Source organism: Oculina patagonica, chromosome 3, assembly GCF_052425735.1.
Source record: "Oculina patagonica isolate OP01 chromosome 3, crgOcupat, whole genome shotgun sequence".
NCBI classification, from domain to species: Eukaryota; Metazoa; Cnidaria; class Anthozoa; order Scleractinia; family Oculinidae; genus Oculina; species Oculina patagonica.
Window position 1 is genome coordinate 27,318,862 of NC_135760.1, and position 23,575 is coordinate 27,342,436.

A 23,575-nucleotide genomic window follows, 5' to 3' on the forward strand; every position below is an offset into this window, starting at 1 on the left:
ATACTTGAACTAACTTCCATTTTCCTTGAATTTGACCCCACTTTTCAGTCATTTTTACTTGGTTATCGTGAACTCGGATAACTAAAAAAACCCAGCCAACTCAATCTAAATTCTGTTTCCCTTGCTCAGAATATGGGTCAAATTTACCCTGATAACTCGAATTCTGGTTCTTGCAACTCACCACGGATGCCCATTGATTAGACCAATGAACAGATCACATTTTTGACAGCCAATTTCCACTCTTGTCATAGGAATTTATGATTGTGTTGGATTTTTTGACAAGTTAAGTTTAATTTACACTGTATTGTATACTGAAGTGTTGAAAAATCAGTAAAATATCAATTATTAACTTGGAAAATTAAATATTCAGTTGACCTCAATAACTCCAAACTCCGCTTACTCGAACTGTTTTTCATTTCCCTTCAGAGTTCAAGTTACTGGGGTTCTACCATAGTTTAGAAACCAGTGTACTTACATCAAAGATTTTGTTCCTTTTTGTGTTAAGTGCATGACCGTATACTCAACATCATCTTTAAAGTCATTAATTAAACGAAAAATACTAAAATTGCCGTCGGGAGTAGACATTAATGCTCTTTAAAAAATTCTGATGCTGACTAAGTTGAATGTAAAACACGCTCATAATGTACTTTTTCAAGATGTTTCCACTCTGATTTATAGGCGTATTTCCAGCTGTTGTTCTCTCTGCCGAAAAAAATAGCATCTGCAAACCCGAGCCAAGAAACGATTTCCGTGACGTAGCATCTTTTGTTTTCTCTTTGGCCAATCAGATAACACGATAGAATGAAACACATGTACACACTGTGCGGCCCCCTTGTGACACAGAAGTTGAATGAAACGCCAATGGCCAAAGGTTTCTCACAGCGATGAAAGTTACAATCTTACACACATGAAAAGGAGGTGGCACAAACCGTGACAACCGCTCGGCTCGCCCTGGCCGCCTCGCCCTGCACAAGGTCCACAACTCCAAACAGGGGCGAACGCAAGACGCCCACCCCACCGCGAAACGAGGCAAGGCGTTGGCGGCACCCAACGGCCCGCAGCAACAGAGAGCGCCACCTGTGTGCAGATAATTAGGAGTTGTGGCACAAACCGTGACAACTCGCTCGGCTCGCCCTGGCTCGCCTCGCTCCTTGTCACAATTTGTGTCCACAACTCCTAATTTACATGTGTGTGCGGAACGCAAGACGCCTTTCTTACCCCACTCGCGAAACGAGTTGCAAAAAAGGCGTTGGCGGCACCTCTAACGGCCCGCAGCAACAGAGAGCGCCACCTGTGTGCTAGATTTATTTTTCAATTGAACAAATATTTTTCTTTAGTATATGCAACAGATGGCTGCCGCAAGATATTCGTCAGAAGTTTTGCAAGCTATGATGGAGGAAAACCTCCGTGAATTTCAAAGAAACCCCCAAAGAAATTTTCTTTTTCACTCGCCCACAACGATTTAACGAATCGTAGGAAAATGAACATACCCGAAACTAACACAAACAACAAAGATCTTTACATTTTTGCAAGAAAAAACAAGAAAAAGTTTTATGATCTTTTAGTAAGCGAAATGATGACTTACGAAGCTTAAAAGCAAGCTTTGGACTTGAAGTTAAATTTTCGATACAAAGAGACGGAGTTACGCAACACATGAACCACTATTTCAGTGAAAGAGAACCGCACGTGTTTTCAAAAAACACCAAAGAAGAAATCGAAAAAGAGTTTGACAGATTTATCGAAAAAGCAAAGGGAGAAATTGAGGCTTGGTCAGAGAAGGGCTCGGGGTGGAAAATTGAAAGAATAGAAATGGCGTATATCAATGTCGCGCGTTATCAGCCATTGAGAGGGGGAGTTATCTGCCTTTACCACCAAAATTGGCAAACAAAAAAGCAGTTATTAACGTGCAAAACAGGGATAACGAATGTTTGAAATGGGCTTTGAGAGCTGCATTATTTCCGCCAAGAGATGGGAAAAATCCGCAAAGAACAAGCAGATACCCAGTTGACGACGGAATAAACTACAATGGAATCGATTTTCCAACGCCTCTAAAGCAGATTGACAGGCTTGAGGCGAAAAACAACAACCTTGCAATAAATGTGTTTGGATGGGAAGACGACTGTGTGATACCTCTCAGAACAAGCAAAAAAAGAAAATAGCATTTCCCGTATAAACCTTATGTTAATTGAGTCAGGATTAATTCAGCACTACTGTTTTATAAAAAGAGTAAGCGCTTGCTCTACGATCAGACTAAATCACACAACAAAAAACACTTTTGCATGATGTGCTTGACCGGTTTTACAAGAGCAGACTTGCTCGAAAAGCACGAAAAAATGCAATGGAGTTAACGGCAGGCCAACAAGAATCGAAATGCCGGAAGAGGGGAAAAACACTCTTTCTTTTAAAAACTATCAAAAACAAATGAAAGCGCCTTTTGTAATTTACGCCGACTTTGAGGCATTGTTAAGAAAGATGCAAGGATGTAAACGCGAAACGCCCGAGGACCGCCAGAAGAGAAAAGAAAAGGAGAAGAACTAGAAGACTTGAAGAAAAAAGCTACACAGAAAGACAGAACAGCACGAAGCATGTGGATTTGCTTACACAGTTGTAAGGAGCGACGGCAAACACGAAAAACCTTACGTTTACAGGGGTGAAAACGCCGTTGAAGTTTTTTGAACTGCCTTTTAAGTGAAGAGAAAAAAATAAATTTGAATTGTCAAAGCAAAAACCCCTTGTGATGACTTCGGAAGACTGGGAAAAATTCAAAAATGCAACCGATTGCCACATTGCGAAAAAACCTGATGAAACAAAACTTTTTAGACTCGTTGCCGGTTTGGATTGGGTATTATGGTGAACTTAATTACTTTGGGCAGCTTCACAAAAAATGTTATTACAGCACGAAAAAAGCGGAGCAAAGCCTTGGTACCGAACACCACTATGAGCTAAAAAAGCTGACACAAAACACACACATAGTGGCCGCAAAAAACCAAAAAAAATGTTTGAAGTGCCACAAGCCGCTTCTCCAGCCGAACTACAAAGATGTGGTAAAGGACCACTGCCACATAACAGGGAAGTTTCGAGGAGCCGCGCACAACATTTGTAACTTGATGATGAGAATAAATCCAAAAAATGTCCAAATACCAGTTGTATTTCACAACCTAAGGGGCTATGATGCGCACCATTTAATGCAGGCAATGTCAAAGATTTCAAAAGAGGCACAGAAAGAGGTAAAATTGTCGCAAACAACATGGAAAAATACATCACATTTTCATTTGGCGGACTGCGTTTATTGACAGCTTAAACTTTCTTCAAGGAAGTCTTGATTCACTTGTAACAGCGACACCGAAGGAGTCATTAAATATAACAAAATCTATTTCAACACAGTCTGATGAAATTTTGAACTTCTTTGCAAAAAGGGAATCTATCCTTACGAATACATGGACTCATGGGAAAGATTTAGCGAAACAAGTTTGCCTGAAAAAGAAAAGTTTTACAGCAAACTTAATGATGAGAACATAACGGATGAAGAGTACAAACACGCGCAAAACGTGTGGGAAACCTTTGGCTGCCAGACCCTGGGCGACTACCACGATTTGTACGTTAAGACAGACGTTTCTCTGTTGGCTGACGTTTTTGAAAACTTCCGAAAAATCTTCTTGAGAAGTACGGGTTAGATCCCGCGAATTATTACACGACGCCAGGCCTTTCTTGGGACGCACTTTTGAAAAAGACAGGCGTGGAGCTTGAGTTACTAGGACTATGAAATGCATCTTTTTTTGAAAGGGGATTAAGAGGCGGAATGAGGTAAGCAAGAGATATGCAAAGGCGAACAACCCTTATGTTGAGGGATTGACCCGAGCCAGCCAAAAAAATACATAATGTACCTCGATGCGAATAACCTTTACGGGTGGGCAATGAGCAAGCCGCTCCCAAAAAGTGTTTAGATGGAAAAAGAGCCGAAGAAAAAGAAATATGACGAAAAAAGAGTTTGCAAAAGCTGGATGGATTTTAGAGGTGGACTTAGAATACCCGAAAGAGCTGCATGACGCCCAAAACAGCTATCCATTAGCGCCAGAGAAAAAGAAAATAAACAAAGAAATGTTTTCACCTTACCAAAAGAAAATAATAAAAAATCTTGATTTAAAACTGCCAGAAAGCGAAAAGCTTGTATTGACTCTCGAAGACAAAAGCAATTACGTCGTGCATTACCGAAACTTGCAGTTTTATTTAAAACAGGGAATGAAACTCAAAAAAGTGCACAGGGTCTTAGAGTTTGAACAGGAATGCTGGATGGAGCCCTACATCCGGATGAACACAGAATTCAGAAAAAAAGCAAAGAACGACTTTGAAAAGAACTTTTACAAGCTAATGAATAACTCGGTTTTTGGAAAAACAATGGAAAACCTGAGAAACCGTGTAGACATAAGAATAGCGCGAAGCGACGAAACAAAGAAAATAAGAAAATTAGTTGCAAGCCCATTGTATTCAAGGCATGTAATGTTTTCAAACGATCTAGTTGGAATAGACATGCGAAAAAGCAGGCTTTTTCTTAATAAACCGGTCTACACAGGCATGACCATCCTTGACGTAAGCAAGCTATGCATGTATGACTTCTTTTACAACCATCTGAAAAAGGAGTACGGAGAGCGTTGCGAGCTTTTGTATACAGACACAGACAGCCTTTTGCTTGAGATAGAAACAGAAGACGTTTACGCGGACATGGCAAAAAACATTGACAATTACGACACAAGCGACTACCCAAAAGAGCATTCACTTCATTCAAACGAAAACAAAAAGGTGTTGGGAAAAATGAAAGACGAATGCGCAGGAAAACTAATTTCAGAGTGTGTTTGTTTGAGGCCAAAAATGTATTCAATAATGACAGAAGACAAAAAAAATATAAAAAAAGCAAAGGGGGTAAAAGAGTGTGTGACAAAGAAAAAGATAGATCATGAAAAGTATAAAGAAACACTTTTTCAAAACAAAGAAGTTTCACGAAATGCACATACTAAGAAGCGATGCCCATGAGATGTACGAATAGTGGTAAACAAAAAATCGCTGTCGCCTTTTGACTCAAAGCGATGGATAGCGGATGATGGGATACATACAAATGCTTACGGGTATAAGTTTTGCGAAACAAGCCTATAAAATAACTTTTAGAGCTTTTCTGAGCCCAAGGGGCTCAAGCACTAAGTGCTTGGTGGTAACTGTGTATTTGGAGGAATAACAAGCAATTCTTCACGCACGAAGCCGCGCTTTGGACCATCGTGCAAGTAATAAAGAACTGGCTGATTAGGTTTAGTAACAGACCTTTCAATGCTGTAGACTTTTAATGACCAAATCGGATCTGTAGCCCTTTTTACGCCGCCTTCCAGCTCGCCAGGTTGGTAGAGAAAGCGCACATTAACGAGAGAGGGGAGTTTTTTTTCTTTCTTGCCAACAGGTCTTGTATATTTTGAGGACGGTTTGGACGAAACAGCCTTTTCTTTGATTGCAGCAGCAGGTTTTTTCCAGTAAGACTGGTTACTTCGTTGTTCAGAGCGGCAACAACTTCGGGTAGCCTTTTTACCCACGCTGTCGACCGCTGGCCAGATGGCAGGGTCATCTCGACACCGTACTGATAACCAAACAGGCGCCCTGCCAGTGTTTGATTAAAACGTTCAACAATAGCTTGATCTCTGTGAATGTTAACACGCCCGCGTCTAATATAGGTTTTGTGATTTTCCATTTCTTTAGTAACAGCTCCCATGAATTCGCGACCAGGGTCAACTTGCAGCATCTGTGGCCATTTTAGTGCACTTCGCCTGTAAATTGTCTGAAAACCTTTTGCAACCTCAGTTGAATCTTTGGAGGTCAAAGGCTCGGCCTCTTTGAAACGGCTGGCAACGTCAACAACAGTCAGCGCGTATTTGTAAACTTTTCGCCCTCGCGGCAGTTTGTCGTGTGGCAGAAAAAGAAGGTCCGCCTGGTGGACCGCGTTAGGAGAAGAAACATCGAATTTTGGGCGAGGAACGTATCGTGGTGCCGGAAGGTAGATCTGCCAAAGGGCCTGCTTAACTAGCCACTTTTTTGCGGCATCTTCGGAAACCTTGGCAGCCTCGGCTAATTTTTTTATCGCAGCAATTCCCTTCCAATAGCCCTGGGGGCTATAGTAGACTTTCGAGATCTTTGCATCCATGCGTATACAAGAAAAAAAAGAAACGTTTAAAGAAACCGAAAGGCAGCGTACCCAAGAGCAAGAGCGCCTGCGCCAACAAACATCAGTTCACCTTGTTTCTGCTGCTCGCTTGGCTGATAAAAATCAGAGAACTTGGGTTCTTTCGGAGGAATCATTTGTTTGTCAGGATGTGCCTGGTTGTAGAGTTTGAAAGCGTAGTCTGTGTTCGTAAAGTTCTGTTTCGCTTGCTGTTTTATCTCATTGTTGGTTTCGATCCAGTCGAGAAGCTTCGTGCGGTCGCGAGAGTACTTCGCGTACGCTGCCTGGTAAGCCTCGAGAGCTTTGTCGTGTCTTTCTTTTTCTTTCAAAGCGGCGTCATCTCCGCCACCCAAAGCTCGAGCAAGATAGTTGCCGCCAATGAAAGCAGCAGCGTTCAAGATAGCTCCGCCAGCCATAATCGCTACGCTTGCCATTGTGTGTTTTTGTTCTTATATTATGATATTTTTTTTTAATTGGTGGGGAGAATTTTCTGGTCCTCGAGATACTGTTTAAGTGCAACGCTGCCAGCCACGACGGCTGTGAACTTTACATAGTTCATAAAACTGCTGCTTGGGTCAGATGTGAAGTTTTCTTTCACAACTTTTTTGGCAGCCCAGCCGATTCCGGCGGCGAGACCTGTAATGGTGGCGGCATCCATGAGTGTTTTCACGAGCTTGTTGTCAGACATGGTGTTTGTTATAAAATAAAAAATAAATATTTAAATTGAAAAATAATTTTATGAATTCTTTTAATCTCATCAAAGAGTTCTAATAAAAAAAAAGTTAATTGCTGAAGTCAGAAAGTAAAACAGAAATCACTTTCTTAAAAACTTTCGATGGTCAAACCAAGATCATCAACCGCAGAATTAAAGATTTTTTGCATTTCAGCAAACACCGCACATTTTGCTTTTACAATCATCTCTTTTCTTTTTTCTTCATTTTCTATTTTTTCATACTCTTTTAAAAGCGTTCTTAAATCACAATAACACACGTTTAAACTTTGCGCAGATTTTTCAGCAATTGCATAAAAATTTTTTAATTTTTCTGGTTCCAGCCGGTTTAAATAGGCTTTTCCCTCATTCAAAGCAGCTGTTGCTCGTACCTCATCTTTTTCAAAGCATTTTGAAAGCATAGAAAGCACAAAAAAGTTTCCAAAATCCATTGGGACAGACATAGTGTATGTCCTCGTGTCGGTCATCGTGTTTTGTATACTTTAAAAAATCGAATGTTTAAATGAAAATTATTTAATAATTTTTTTAATCCATCGGACGGATTCCTCTTTTTGAGCCATTTTGGTTTGTTGGTTGCGGAATTCTAGAGCCCGTTTGGCGCGTGTCTGAAGAACGCGTTGCAACCCTTCCAATACTTTCTGCTGTAACTGGTGTGTCATCAGTTATAAGAGTTGGCGGAGCTTTAAATGTTGGACTTCTTTTTTCGTTTATAAAGGCTTTTATGTCTTCGCGTTTCACATAAGTTGTAACGGTTGCAACGCCGATACCAAGCAAAGATATCCATTGATTTGTGGTGAGACCGCTTGATTGCGGCTGAGCCTCGGGCGGAGCTGGTTCCGTTACGGCCGGTGGTGTTACACTTCGCTTAGCAGATGCAGATTTCTTTTCCTTTTCTTTTGCAATTATTGCAGCAGCCTCGACAGCAGCTTTTTTCTGTGCTTCACGAGCCTGTTTTGTTTTTTCAGCTGCAAGCTTGCCAGCAGCAACTCGCTTTGGATTTTTGGCAGGCTTTGTTGCTGGAGTTGTTGAAGTAACTTTTTCTGTTCTTCTTGAGCGATCGGAGTTTTTCGAGCTCGGCCATTATAATAAAAAAAAAAATAATATTTAAATAGAAAATTGCTCAGCAAGATTTTTTGCTAAGCAATTGCTAAGCATTGTTCAGTAATTACTTAGCATTTTTTTAGCATTGCTCAGAAAAATCTTCAGTAGTGTTTGTGTCCGCATCTTTGGAAGCGCCTTTGGTTTCGCACAGCGAATGTCGACTTTTAGCTCGTTTAAATCAACGTGCTTTGTTGTGATGAGCGCAGCATTTGCAACGGCAAGAAAGCGGCCGCATTTCAAAGCCAGACCGCCTGCCAAAGTGGACAGCTCTTTACTGATAATGTAGTCGTTTTTGAGTTCCTTCTGATAATCATTGACGTTCTTGATATTTACGGCCATACCAACGACTTTAGTAACAAGAAAAATAAAGCTGTCAATCAAGCTGTCGGTTGTTTTGGATCCAACGTATGCCTCATATCTCTTTAAGTACTTTTCAACTTCTTTATCTGTCAAGCGCTTTACCTGCTCGTGTGTCAGTTGCACACCGATTGCTTCTTTGGCTTTTCCTATTGAAACAAGGATTGCAAGCTGTTCACGCAAAGCAGGAATGTCAGGGCCTTGAATGAGTGCCATAGCGCTTTCTGTACTTTCTGGTTCAGCTCCTAGCAGTTCCATTACGGAAGCTAATTCTTGTTCACATGCAGCATCGGGTGAGGTTGTTGCGAACGGGTCAGCCATTTATTACTCTAAAAAATATGTTCAATAAAAAAATTTTGTGCCGTAAGGGTGGCGATGAGAAATGACAAGATGCGAAAACTTATTTTTTTTTAGCTTTAAAATGATTTCTTTGTAATCCTCATTGGCAAGTTCGCCAGCGTAATCCTCAAAGATTGCCTTCGTGGTCTTGGCAGAGGGGGTGTAAAAGAAAACGATTGCCGCTACATTTTCGCGGAATGAGGATGTTATGCTTGTCAATTTTTGAGTTAACACCCATACGCTCAAACCTGCGTGGCGAGCAGAGAAAGCAAGATTCACCAACTCCCCTGTTCTTCCTTTTACATCTTTCGAAGCAGCACAGTCGTCGAGGATGATAAGCGTGTTCGTTCCCTCAAAAAGAAATCTTGAAAGCCTTAACAAAGATTCAACCTCGTGCTGCTCACAAATTAAAACAAAAAATCGAAGATCTTCCTCAGCAAAGCGATAATAAGTCTTGTTGTGCGCGAACGTCGGGCAGATGAGCACGATGTAGTCAAACTTGCCTCGGAAAGGGCCACAAAGCTGATTGACCACGTATCTTGTTTTTCCTGAGTTCGTTGGTCCCACAATGAGGGCGTTGAAGGGTATATTGGCAGGATCCATCTTCGTTCGTATATGTACCTAAGGTACACTTTTTCAAAGAAAAAATTATAAAAGTACAGATTCTAACTGCCTGCCAATTATATTCATTTGGGCGTCGCTGATTACGTAAATGTGGCAGTTCAAATTACCTGAGCCGCTTGCTTTCCTCTCTAGCTCAAGCTGGACACCGTCCTTTGTGTTCACAAGGCGCGTGCCGCTTCCGTGCATCGAGTGGTCAGCCATGGAACGCAGATCAATAAGAAGGCCAAACTTGTCTTCTGTGTAAAACTTTTGCAGAGTCATGTGCTGCGTTTTATTTTTTTCTTTCATGTAGAATCTTTTAACTTCTCCCCAAATGTCCATTCCTTCGATGCCGTTGTTGTACAGCATGTTTGGCGAGCCGTTGACAGTGATGCTTACTTTTGTAAGGTCCGGGTTAATGTACTTTTCCGAGCTCCTTGCACCTTTGTTATATTGCTCAATAAATAGGAGCAAGATACCTTTCATGGACCTCCTCTGCGGGTTGACCCTTAGATTCAGACGTGTGTCGGAGCCTTTTGCAAAAGTCACCACTTTAACACGCTGGATGTGGTCGTAAGCGAACTCTTTGCCGCCCGAATAAGCGCTGAACGCTTCATCTGCAATTTCCTTGCTTCTTATCATCTCGTACTCCAGCTGGATGTTTGTCAACTTGTATTTCAGTTTTGTTGTATCTGAGCCTCTGACCACATGTTCGGCTGCCGCGAGCTTCAGTTCGAACACAAGATCGTTGTATAGTGCCTGAGGATAAAATGCCCCATGGTCAGTTAAAATCTGGTGATCCAGACGGATGCGGTATTTATTACCATATAGCTCATTCAGCTTTTTTTCTGCTTCCACTCCTGAAGTTTTCTTATCGCCAGCATTTGAGCGAATTTTGTTAAGGTCCTCGCTCTGAATGCCCTCTGGCACCCTGTCGTCGCGCTCCTCCTGCGAAAGGAAAAAATCCTCAAATATTTTGTAGATGCCATAGCCAACCGTGTCCTGCACGACGGTGCCTTCGTACTTTACAACAAAATCGTCGACCAGAGCTCGGCTGACGTTGTCAACCAGAAAGTTGTTGGCATGGCCTCCGCTCAAGTCGATGTTGAAGCGCAGCGCCAGCGAGCCGGGCACAATGACCTCGTTTTCGTTCAGCTTGGGCACTGAAACATACAACGTTTCCTCTGGATTGGCTTCTGTGCGGTCAAAAGTGATTCGTTTTACCGCGCGCTCGGCTTTCAGTGCGCCGAGTATTTTCTCTGTGCGTCCCGGTCGAAGGTTTTCTTGAACAGCAGCCATCTCTCGATTGGTTTTATTGTTAAATTGAAAAGTTTAATTTGAAAAATATATAAATTACGTGATGGCGGAAGGTGGTGGTGAGTTTGGATACGAGGACCATGATTTGGACCAAGATCTTGACCACAACAGTGATAACGATGATGAAGAGGAACAAGAGGTCGACACAACCCGACCATTTCAGCCCGGGGAGGCATCCACACCCTACCATGGGGGTGAACAACATGAAATGCAAACGATGCAGCACGAACAGAGCGGGCTGCCAGACACATCCTACGAAGAAACACCTTTTTTGGGAAGCTTTATTCATCAAGATGACAAACCGGCAATGATTGACAGAGCTAAAGATTTTATCAAAAGAAAATTCCCCAAAGTGAACTTCGCAAAATTAGGCCCAATAGGTTTTAGCAAAAAGAGTGGCAATGAAACTACAATTGTATCCTTTGGATCAAAAGGTGGCGAGACCGAAATTTTCAAAAAAGACGGAACTGGCCTTCTCAAAAAATTCACAAACAAGTTTAAAGCCCCCCTTGGGCCAGAAGCGGAACTCTGATTGCTCAAGACAATGAAGAAATAAGAGAAATGAGACCAAGATTAAGAGAAGCTGAAAGTCAAATACAACAGGCAGAAACAATTGACATGCAGAAAGAAAAAGCCACCCAAGAAGTAGAAGATTTCAGAATAAGAATCGAGCGAATAGATGCCAAGATGGAACAACTTGGGTCAAATGTTGAAAATGAATCAGAATTGCGCAGACTTAAGCAACTGAAAAAAAATCTTGAAAAGGATTTTGAAAACAAAAAAAAAGAAGTTGCTGCTCTTGAAAAACAAGCTAAGCAGAAGGCAGAAGAACAAACACGAGTCGACCAACTAAGGGCAAGCCTCGCTGCCATAGAGAGCAGAAGAAACACTTTGCAAGAAAGGCTCAACGACACAAGAGCGTTGGATGATCTAAAAGAGAAAGAAGCCGAGCTGAAGCAACAAAACGAGGAAGATCAAGCTGTTATAGAGGATGAGAATGCCTCCCCCACTGACAAACAAGCCGCGGAAGAAAGAGTTGCGGAAAGAACCGAGGAGCTCGGGCGTTTACAAACGCAGATTGCAGAAAGAGAAAGGGCGCTTCCACTTCGTGAGAGGATCAAAGAGATCTTCAAAAAACATGGCGTGACATTAACAGCAATACTTCTGGCTGCTGGTGTCACGATTGGTTCTGTTATTGGAGCCATTACAAACGCGTTGAAGGCAACCGGCAAAGCGTTGGGGAAAGGCCTAAGTGATATTGGCTCAAAGGTAGCATCAGCTCTGCCTGGTCTCATTGGCTAAATGCGAAATTTCTTTTCAAAACCGCTGGTCAAGTAATTGGATTTCTTGCAGAGCACACCTGGCTGCTTATCCTTGCTGTGGTTGCTTTTCTTGTTGAAAAATACATCAAAAAGAGACGTTAGCGCATAAGGGTGTAGAGCAAAGCTGCTGCTCCAACCGCGCCAACAGCGACAGTTGCTTTGTTTATTTCGTGTGAATCATTGGCTACGGCCTTCGTAGGTTTAGCGCTTTGCGCGTTGCCGTCTTGGAGGGGACCGTAAGGTCCCTAGCTTGTGTTTCAGCAGCGCTTGCTGCAGGTGCCTGATTTTTTTTTGCTGTGGCGCTCTTGTGTATAGGATTTGAAGGGTGGCTGTTTGGTGGGTTGATTTTTGATTTTCCTCCCGCCATCAGTTTAAGAGCTGCTTTTTTTGTAGCTTTATTAACCTCATCATTCACTCCTAATTTCATCCCAACAACAGCCTGCTTAAGCTGGTTATTGTAACCAACAACGCTTTCTGTGTTTATCACCATACGAGCGGGCATCAGCCAGGCACCTGGGCAGACTGCAAGGTTAAGCCGAACCTTAGCTTCGTCGATGGCTAATTGGTATCTTTGGACCGACTTTGCCAGATCAGGTTGCCTTATAGCGTCTTCAACCAACACGAGGAACTCACTTTGCGCTTCCTTTGCACGGCCGCCTGTTCCAAGTATGCTACTTCGAACGTTGACCTGCGAACCGAGAATACAGTAGACAAAAGCCTCTATCGACTGGTTTACTCTCGACAAACCTGCCTGAGTAAGCCCTTCAGTGCCGTTAGGACAAAACCAGTCTGCCTGTGCATATGCAGCGTCGTCTGGCTCGATGTATTGAATCAAGTTACCTTTGCTTGCAGTTCCACCTTCATCCGAAAATTTATCGTAATCGGGTATTTTGCCCCAGAATTTTTCGGACCAATATTGAGATCCAGATATAAACGTTACCAAGTCCGTGGTTTGCGCCTGTTGTGAAACGGAAATCGCTTGACGGGTCGACACCGAACTCAGCACATATTCTTTTGTACGAAGCCACGTCGTACTTGTTGTCGAACTGGCTAAAAGTGGGGTCGCCTGGCAAGGCGCTTACGCTCTGAATTCCCCCATCTGAAACAATATTCGCCTTATCGTGAAATAAACGTGAAAAAGGTAAAAATTTCGCACAATCGGTGGCAAGCTGAGAGCTGAGTGCTCTTCATCGAAAATATCTCGACTTATACCGCAGCCTGTTGTCGCGCACCATACCGCAAAGTTAAGTTGCTGTGGCCAATAGGCCATATTTTGGCTAGCAAGCCACCTTTTTGACTCTTTTCCTGATGTATGCTTCAGTTTTGTTTTTTGAAAAATCTCTCTTAATTTCGTTTGAAATATTGTCTGGTGTGACGTAATGTTTATTTGGCTGTTAAATATTTTTTCAAACTTGGTGCGGCTTCGTGAAATCCAACAGCTGGAATTGGCAAAGATGAGCCTTTTGCGCCGCTTGGTGACAGCTGTTGTGGAAAACCGCCTGAAATTTGATTCGCCCCCAGTGCTTTTTTCATCTCTGGGCTCCAATATTTGCTGTCAGAGCCAAAAACATTTATCAAATGGCCTTTCCCTGCCTTGTAATAAATGTCTGCCGTTGCTGTGTGGTTGTACGCGAACTCAACCTGTGCAACAAATTTTGTTCGGTCAGCGTTTGGATATTTTGCAAGAAAAGGTTTCCATGCATTGTCTTTTGCCGCTTTAGAAATTGTAGTTGCTTCTGGGGTTTTCATCCACTTCATAAAACCTCTTGTTTTTGCATCCATGGTCCTCTTTTATATTAAACATTTTTTATTTTTATTTAATATAAAAATGGTTGTGCTGACTGTTACCACAAAAGAAAATCCGAACACTGTTTATTTTGACCAGCCTATTCCAAAACAAGCTATATCCGGCTTTTAAGTTGTTCTCTTTACAACAGCTGGAATAGTTTGGAAAAGGATGGAATAGTTTTTTATAAACAAGTGAACAAGGAAGAGAAGGCGCGTTATATACGGCAAGGAAACTTCTCACTCGATGAAGGGAGTATTTTGAAAAAGGATTTCCAGAGAAAAACATGTTTTCTGTAACAAAAGGCATTGCAGGCCGTTCATTGATAATAAAAGCAAAAGAGCCCAATTTAAAAATTTTGGACTAATGAAAGTCTTATTAATTTTTAATTCCTGGGTGAGAAACGAAGTATTGAAAAGGAATTTTGAAACAAGAGGTAAATAATTTTCAAATCCTAAAAATTACTCATCAACTGTGACCTTATCGAAGCACAAGTTGCTAAATGGTAAGCCATCAAGCCTTTAGTTTTGACAAGGGAAAACCGTAAAAAATTTATTACCAAAATACACATTTAAGTCGCGCGACGTTCTAAAAAATTATCACTCTGACTCTCGATTAGAGATGAGAAGGAAAGCCACGATTAACGGCACAAACTAAATGAGTTGGAATTGAATTAAATTAAATACAAAAATAACTTTTATGTATACGAGACCATGTCATCTGCTAATGTTCTCCCGAGTGCCCCGCAGGACGCGAAGAAAACAGCGTAAAACAACACTTATCCCGCTTGCCAAATCAACCAGAAAACTATAACAAAAACAAATTTTCAACAAAGAAGTTGCAAAATACCGAGCTGTTTTGAAAAAGTATAAAAGTGAAGTCTTTTTCTATTCCGCAATTAAGGTGGTTTGTCCAGTGTTCTCTCTGCTTCCAGCCTTGGAACACGGTAACAGTCGTTGTTTGCCGGTAAGCGTTCCTCTCGCAGCATGTGCTGCAATTACAGGCGTTTTGTCAGCCGCTCAGGAGCGAGCAAAAAATTGAACCAAAAATTTTGAAAAATAATAAATTACTCGCTTGCTTTGCCAAAGTGAAACTTCAATAGACTTGTCTCTGCCGCCCATGACAATAAAGTTGATGACAAAGAGTTCAAAATGATGAAACTCGCAGGCCCAAAGAGAGCCAGGCACCTTCAAAAAATTAAGCCAAAAAAAGTCATCTCCACAGCCGGACATGAGAAACTGAGACAGGAAACGACAAGAAGAATTAGATAGGTTAAAAAAAAGAATATCAGCAGAGTCGAAATCAGATTTGAGAAAATAAACACTGGATTTAATCTGAGTGTTCAGAAAAATAAAATTAACGCATGACACAAACGTGACATTGTGTTACACACAGGTGACATTGTGTGACACAGAGCGTGACAGTCACGCGTGACGTTGCGTGACAGGTCAAACGAAAGGGCAAAACCCTGGTCGGGGGGTGCTCGTTGGCTGTTTCTTGCCTAGCCCCGGCTAGGACTTTTCCCCGCCGCTGACAAGGCGGCTGTCCCACATTTTTACCTCTGCCGAGGTTTGAAATCCCGAGGAATTTCTGAGCACCCCCACGTTATCAGTAGGGCCGAGGCGGGTTCACCCAGGGGTATCTCCCACTGAAAGGAGTCCCCCTATACCCCGTAATTCACCATCCGCACAAGCCATTATAACAGGATTCAAGTGGTTGGCCATCCACTACCTCCCTTGACTTCACCAGAATTTGAACAACAAAAAATTACGGCCGCGTTAACTTATATATGTTCACTTTGTCACGTTCACTTGTGGTACCCTTTCACCTATTTTGAGCAAGTACGCATGCGCTTTTGGGCATCAGGATGATGTCATCATAATTAGACACTTGGTAAAGTTTGGTAAATAGGCTAAAATGTTGGTGCTTTTCCAAGCGATTTGCTTTATTTTAACCGAACTTTCTACTCCCGTTTGGCAAAATGAGGTCAGACAGATAACAATCAAGTCGTGGAAGCAATGCTTGAAGCAGAAAAAAAATAAACAGGCCCGATTGAGTCCGATGTTTCGGGAAAGTTCTTTCGATCGATCGATAAACTTCTGTGATCAAATCCTGTTATTTCTCGATTTCTTCTCTTCGCTTCACTTCGGTAGCTTCTGTGGGGGCACAAAAAATTACAGCGCGTTAACTGAGCGTATTTTTTTTGTAATATCTGTTCTGTTTCGTTTTTATCGGCCCAAACACTAAATCCTGATTAGGCCGCCATGTTTCTTTCTGCTCGTCCAAGGGCCTGAGAACAGAAATATGTTTCCAGGCTCTCTCTGAAAATGTCACGCAACTCACGTAAGTCGCTCGCGATTTTGCGTGCCGCTAGCAGGGCAATCATTTTTTTGTGTCTGTAAACGGTCAGAAAAAATGGTTTTAGCGCGTTTAACGTTAGCGAAGGTTTTTTTAATGTTGTTTTCTTTTATAAATAAAAAAAAAAAAGTCGCAAGCTTAAACCTTTTTTGTCAATTAAAGGTTCGTCGCCCTAAAGTACAATGGTTGGTTTAAATATTGTACGAAGTTCAGTCTGTCGGCTCTTCTTCCGGCAGTTAATTAATTTGTTTACCCATTTTTTTCTTTTTCTTTAGTTCCATTTCCACGACTGCTTTCCAGATTTTTTTGTTAGCTTTAGAAGATTTACGTAGTTTTTTTGCCTTAATCCGAATTTCAAAATATAGACATAGTCGTACACTTCTCCTAACCTCAAAAAAGCTTCATATATTTTGTTAAAGTAAGATAATCCAACGATTTTTTTGTAAAATGTCTTATTGAACAATTCGTTTTTCATTTTAAGTCTTCACTTTTTCCAAAAAGTTCTGTTTTTCAGTTTCATACTTTTTTTAAAGTAAAGTCTCTTTCCAACAATTCTTCAAAAATTTTTGCTAAGCTCTTTAGTTTTCAGTTTTGAAATGCTACAACCAAGCCGTTATAAATTTCATCAACACTTACAATTGTTAAATACGACAAAAATTTCGTTTTGATTAAAACTTTCTCGTTCTCGGTCCTTTTGGTTGAAAAACATCTCTCGTTGGCTCCATTTACCCTGAGGTGTTATTTGTTCAATTGAAAAATAAATCTAGCACACAGGTGGCGCTCTCTGTTGCTGCGGGCCGTTAGAGGTGCCGCCAACGCCTTTTGCAACTCGTTTCGCGAGTGGGGTAAGAAAGGCGTCTTGCGTTCCGCACACACATGTAAATTAGGAGTTGTGGACACAAATTGTGACAAGGAGCGAGGCGAGCCAGGGCGAGCCGAGTGAGTTGTCACGGTTTGTGCCACAACTCCTAATTTACATGTGTGTATCTTTGTAGAATATCATTTTCAGATTCAAAGAAAAAGGTTAATGTACAGTATTTGGTAAAACTGTTGTAGGTATACCTTCATTGATAAATCGCTTAAAAAGTAAGTTTGTATGTTTACCTGGACTGTGAAAAGCTGTAGTCACATCGTGTGTAACAAACTGAAGTGCTGCAGTCAACTTCTGCAGTTAGGAGAAATATGCCTTGCAAAATTTGGACACACTTGGGCAAGAAATTTAAAGAGTTTTTGTCAGTTATGCCCACTTTGTGTCAAACGATTTGCAAAAGATTTTAGCAGCACATCAAAGGTGACCATCTTCCAGTTTTCCTTCCGAGAAATTACACAATAAAGTTGCGACTAGCGTTGCAAGCTCTGGAATTTACAACGCTGCAAAGATGAGCCTCATGAGACTAGCTTGAGAAATCGTCTTTTCAGGTAGACCAAAGTACACCTCTGGCTATTAATATTGTTATTTTTACAGGAGAGATCTGTCTCTTATTTGTAAATATATCAGTGATCATAAATTCTACAACACCATAACTTTCAGAACTATGCTTGATTTCCGCTGCTCTCTTGGGAACGAACTGGCTACAACTATATTATGTTTTTAGTAATTCACATTTCTTCCAAGGATTGAAATTCGCAATCGATTTTATGACTCTCCTACGACCCCCAGCGACAGTATGCAATATATTAAACCATAACAACAAAATTATAAACAAGTAAGTGTATCGTCAAAGGGCGAATGTTCATAACGAAGAATCTTATCTCACCTATTTAAATATCCAAGATTCTTTAGAATTCTGGTGATCCGTGCACAACAGAATAGCCGCTGCTTTCAATATTTGTTTACTCGGCGTCCAGTTTATTGTTATTATTTAGCGCAATTGCACTTCCATCAGCGACGATTCGGGACAATACATTTAATTATACAAGCGCCAAAACGATGACCACAATATTCCAGTCGGAAGATTCATGCAGACGTCCCGAGACCCCCCGCACGATAGTCTGGCGCTCTACCAACTGAGCTAACCGGTCGGTAACTGGTAATTAAAATGTACAGCAATACAGTACAGTACACAATAATATTGTACTTAAAACACACTCCATTACTATGGATACTGCAATGTATATGGGCTAAGAAAAGTGTCCTTATATTGCATAATAATCATATGAGTTTGATTATACTAATACTTTGTTGCTGGTAATGCTTTAGGACTGTATCCTGTTGGTCAGTGACTTAGTATGTCAGATGGACCCTAAGAACAAACTGACTGATCTGTTAGGTGATGAAGTTAGTACATTGTATATTACATTTTATAGTTTTACAGATGCCACACTCTATGTAATGCTGCACTTGTAATAAATAGTTTAATAGAAACTTAACAAAGCTTAAAACTGGACACACTCAAGTTTATGTAACTGGGTTCCTACTACCTATGATGTAATCCCCTTGGTGTCATCTTAACAGCTGTAGATCTTGACATTTTTTTGTTTGCTTTGCAAATATAATAATTTAATTTAAGTTCTGATCAAACACTTTAAAATTATGACGCAAAGTAGAGTATTTCTAGCCTGCGCCGCAGACGAAACTAATTGGCCGGGGTTAGGTTACGTCTGCGACGCAGGCTAAGTATTTCAGAAATTTCTTAATATATAGTAAAATTATGCACGAAGACTTGTAAATCTGTGTTTATAGCCCTGGTTAAATATAATTTGGAAATAAACATGATTTGACTCGCAATGTAATCCATGTGGCAATTCTGGTACAGTATTGAAGAAGCATTGTGTAATTTTTTATTTTTTTTTCTATTGTTTGTAATTTTATTAACTTGTTTTTTTATAGGTTCTAGATTAGATAAAATTTTCAAAGAGGCATTTGCAACAGTTTTTGACCACAAGTTAAATGTACATCTGGTAAGGTAAAAACTAATTTGCTTCTGTTGTAATACACATAATCTTGGCTGTTGCTCGGTTTAAAAAATTACAAAAGAGTTGGTTGTGTACTATGCCTTTGCCCTTTAGCGGGGGTACTCCCACATATGAGCTGTATTTACCAGGAAACAAATCATTGTTATGACGAATTTAATCTAGACTGAGAATCGCCACTTAGAATTAAAAGAACCTTAGATGAATGGAATAGGATGGAATAAGGTCTTCAGAGTCCCATCATCAGTCCACCCCTCTCCCATCCCCCTGGACCATATCTCTCAAGTAGCTTATTGAATTGCTTATTGACCATTATGCAATGTGTATGTTAAGTAAGTATAAAGATGATTGTTGAGAGTACAAAGTCTTGCTGATATCAGTTTGCCAGTGAAGCCTTATGTGCTCAAACAAGTACATGTACATTAAGTTTTCATGACAGTTCCACATACCGTATTTACTCGAATAAGCGCCGCCCCCGATTAAGCGCCGCCCTCGAATAAGCGCCGCATTTGGGACCAAAACGTTAATAAGCGCCGCCCCCGAATAACTTGAGCGCCGCAGACCCGATTCGGCGCTTTTTTGAGGAAATCCGTTTGACATATAACAGCACTATAAAGCAACTCAAAACAAACTTGGACATTTCTTTCCATCAAAAGCGATGTGTTGCAGCTCAAAGTTATCGTTTTACCGCTTGCTCATTAGTTTTTCTATACAACATTCTTACAATACATAGTTCTGTAAATGTTGTGAAGACCACGATCTTTGCCAGGACAAACAAGGGATTAATACTGACAATCGAAAAACGCTATTTTCAATTACCTGTAAAAGATTAAATTCTTTATGGCGTCCAAATTTTAAATAAGCGCCGCCCTCAAATAAGCGCCGCACTTGAGGCGCGAAAAATTTAATAAGCGCCGCGGCGCTTATTCGAGTAAATACGGTAGCTAATAATTCAAAACCTTTTAATTTGAAGAAAATACTTGTACAGTGATATTAAATAATATTATTTTTTATGTTTTCCCTCTTTTTGTTGTTGTTTTAGGAAGTTTCAGATGTGTCCAACCTTCATATTGCAGGTAATGTATACACAACTGTTAATAATCGTTTCCTTGTAATGATCTGTAATTGGTTAATTATTATATATTTATAATTAACTGATACAAGCCATATTGTGTAAAGTACTATGCTATATCTGTACAATCTATTTTAAGTCAATAACGTTGTGTAAGATGTTAAATATTTAAGTGTAAGTGAATTGTTTCAATAAAGTTGTTGGTTAGTCAGCAGAGTTTTTTAGAAAATAATAATAATGGTTGCAGTCTTTTCTGGGATAATCATTTTTAAAAGCTACCTTTTTCTACCCAGTGGGATTGCTGCCATTTGAGCTAATAACTTGTGAGGGACATCACTAATAAGTTAATTAGAACCCTGCTACCAAAAAAGTGCAACACAAATAACTGCTCAGAGATTTTCTAAAGGAGCTCTTAAACACAAAAACGACATGTATACTATATTATATTTTTTTCAGTTTGTGTCAGCATAGCTTAAGCCATTATCAGTACTTTTTTTACAATGTTCATTAGATTTTAATTTTAATTCAAATTTTAACCTTAAGGTTTTCATACCTGTCAAAGGACATTTCACTTAATACAATGAATAATTTAGTGTACATAGCATTGGACAATAAAGCAATTATCTGCATGACCTGTGCATATGAGATATGAGTGATCAATTTTGCAACTTTATGCTGTTATCCAGAGCAATCCAATCAATACAATCAGTAAACCATAAAATAGCTAATACCATCTCAATGGAAAATGACACACAAGTTTTCACTTGTTTCTGACGGTGACTTTCACTCAGGTTCTAAAATATCAGTCACAAACAACAGTTTATGCAGGACTTCTCTCATCCAGATAATCATAAAAAATTAATTAAAATTATTATTGGAACAACTTTACCACTTAACAATAGTAGTTATGTCTTTGTTTCATAATGTTTTGTACATTCATTATTAGGCTGGCTGAAGATTCTCTCCAGGAGAAGTGACATTTTACTTACACTCAGCTGTAAACTTGTTCTTTTCAGGTGTGTGTACAATTTTGGGACCATTAGAACCCAGTAGTGACTGCTATGTTATGGACACATTGGGTCAAAGGATATATATTGAACCTACTGACACAGAACACTTAACGTTGGGTAAGTAACTTCAGATTCCATTGTGCCCTTTGCAGCTTAGAGTTACATGGTACAAAATCTGTCATGCTTGAGCCAGCAAGCTACAAAGGAAGCATGACTGATTGAAGTTGCTTTGTTTTGGATTTCCCAGCGCATTGCTTGTCCTCCAGCAAGGTGTTATTTTGTACCACATGACCGTTAGCTGCAAAGGACCCATCAACAAAATTCCATCCAGATCTTTAAATGAATATTTGGTGCGAAATGAATCAAACACTCAGTGATTTTGATGACTTTTATTTTGCCGAAAAGTCAATCAAAACTTAGTGAACGAAAGATCTTCCAGAATAAATTAACTGGCCTAACAGAGATCATTCTTTTTACTTTTCTTTAAGGATCAAAAGATGAGATCATGAAACTTGCCAAAAGCACACTTGATCGTGGGTATAGAATACAAATTGGTGTCAAGTTTCTGGCTGATGAAAAGTAAGTTTCCATTGTTACGTAATTATCTTTTATGAATGAAATCATATATAATTTGTGGGAGAAGAAATATTTCTCACAATTGTTATGAAATTCAAACAGCTTCAAAAGAGCCTGGAAAAATCCAAAGGGATTTGAATCAAGAATGTCCTTGTTACTAAACTGATCTGCTCCTACTACTCGTACCTTGCTTTACAGCTTTGCCATTTTGGTTTAGCAAACAAGATACTTTATGGTTCCATCTTTTTTACTTAGTGATGAGTGAATGGCATCTACTCACAATTTTTAAATGACGCACAAGGGAGGGGAGGAGGGGGAGGATTGAAGCATACTCACTTTATATCTTTTTATAAGGAAGAAAGTAACAACTGGTACTAGAATTGTTTGTGTTTTTTGTTTGTTTCAGGTTTTACATTTCCAGATCTGATGGGGACATTATCAATGGTTCAAAAAACTCAGTTTCTTCACATCATATGTGGCTGTTCGAGTCTCCATTTGATTGGGACAAACTGTTCAAAAAAGAGTATCCCCTATCTTGGAGAGTGGTAGATATGGACAAAACAGTGCACTGGAGACTACCCAAATATCAACCATTCTCCTCAATCTTCAAATGAGTGTTGGGAATAAACAGGAAATATTTTTTTTGCAAATGTTTGCATTCTATAACCTGACTTGCTCCAAACAGAACGCTTGCAGTCCCTTTTTTCAAGTGGAAATATTATCATTTTGTTAGGCAAATATTGATGCGTTCCTCATCCTCACTGAGACAAAATGAGTTATTTCTAGAGAGCTTTGAAAGGACCACAAGCAAGGAAATGTTGATAAATCATGAATGTATTGACAATCGGGATTTTTAATTAAAAGCAAAGTTCTATTGTAATACTGACTGCTTTCGAATTATACAGTGTTGACTCGCAACAGGCTCAAAGCGTCTCGAACGAAAATGAAAAACAGAGGTGAAAGGCAAGTCAGACACTTCCCCATGTTTAATACAATCAAGAATTTTCTGTCAATAACTTTTGTGTTATTGAACTTGTGCGAGACATTCATTGCGGAAAACACTACCACGTGCGATGTAAGTGTGAGGGATATTTATGATGTTTCTAGCCTGCATAGCAGGCGCCGTAGGTTCGTTTTGAGCGCGCATATGGGAAACGCGAAAGGCGCGAGGGGGCCACGCGAGGAAAAAATCACTTTTCTTCGCGTGGCCTTCTCGCGATCGCGCACTCTTTTAAACGCGCTAAAAAACGTAAACAGACGCCTGCTACGCAGGCTATGATGTCCCAGAAGGGTTACCTCTAACTCTTAATATCCGACTTCCTCACATGCCTTCCTCTACAATCTCAGTTTCAAATTTTTTCATTTTGTAGGAAGCTCCACAGGCAAGATAAACTTTGTAGCATGATTAGAAAGAGACGAAGAGTTAGGGAGTGACTTGAGCTCTTACAAAGTACACATTTTTCTCTTTTTCTCTTGCACTTTTTGCCGTAGATACCATGTCCTTTTACTATCCATGTAGATACTCACTTTTGTTCTGCGGGGAAACAAACTTGTTCGAAAATGCTTGTGCACCCGAAATGATTTCTTTCCTGTGCTCTGTTCTTAAACTGAATGGTAAAGATTATTCCTTATATCTTTGATTTAACAGAACGAAATTTGTCGTGAAAATGCAGTAGCTTTCATTCTGCAAGAATAAAAAACTTTTTAGCGTTTTTACAGCTTGACTGTGCGCAAAGAATAAGGTCATTTCTGTGCTGTATTCGGTGTGCTACTACTGGAACTAAATTGTAAATCGTAATTCGAGTTTTCTGCAAAAATGCCGAGTTTTCTATGAGCGCATAGTAAACGAGGCGCAGCCAAATGGGCTATCGCTCATAGAAAACGAGTCCCAACAA

The 23,575-nt window shown here is 40.2% G+C and overlaps 1 protein-coding gene across 2 annotated transcripts in view; it reads left to right on the top strand.

Moving 5' to 3' along the window:
- LOC144647333 (uncharacterized) overlaps positions 1-22,297 on the top strand; it is a 25,396-nt gene extending 3,099 nt beyond the window's left edge. For both annotated transcript variants that reach the window (XM_078507123.1, XM_078507124.1), the window contains 6 exons: positions 18,310-18,379; positions 18,940-19,010; positions 20,065-20,098; positions 21,111-21,221; positions 21,593-21,683; positions 22,087-22,297. In XM_078507123.1, coding sequence (XP_078363249.1) covers positions 18,310-18,379; positions 18,940-19,010; positions 20,065-20,098; positions 21,111-21,221; positions 21,593-21,683; positions 22,087-22,294 — 585 coding nt within the window. In that variant the 3' untranslated portion in view covers positions 22,295-22,297. The remainder of the gene's footprint in view (positions 1-18,309; positions 18,380-18,939; positions 19,011-20,064; positions 20,099-21,110; positions 21,222-21,592; positions 21,684-22,086) is intronic.
- Positions 22,298-23,575: the final 1,278 nt, after the last annotated feature.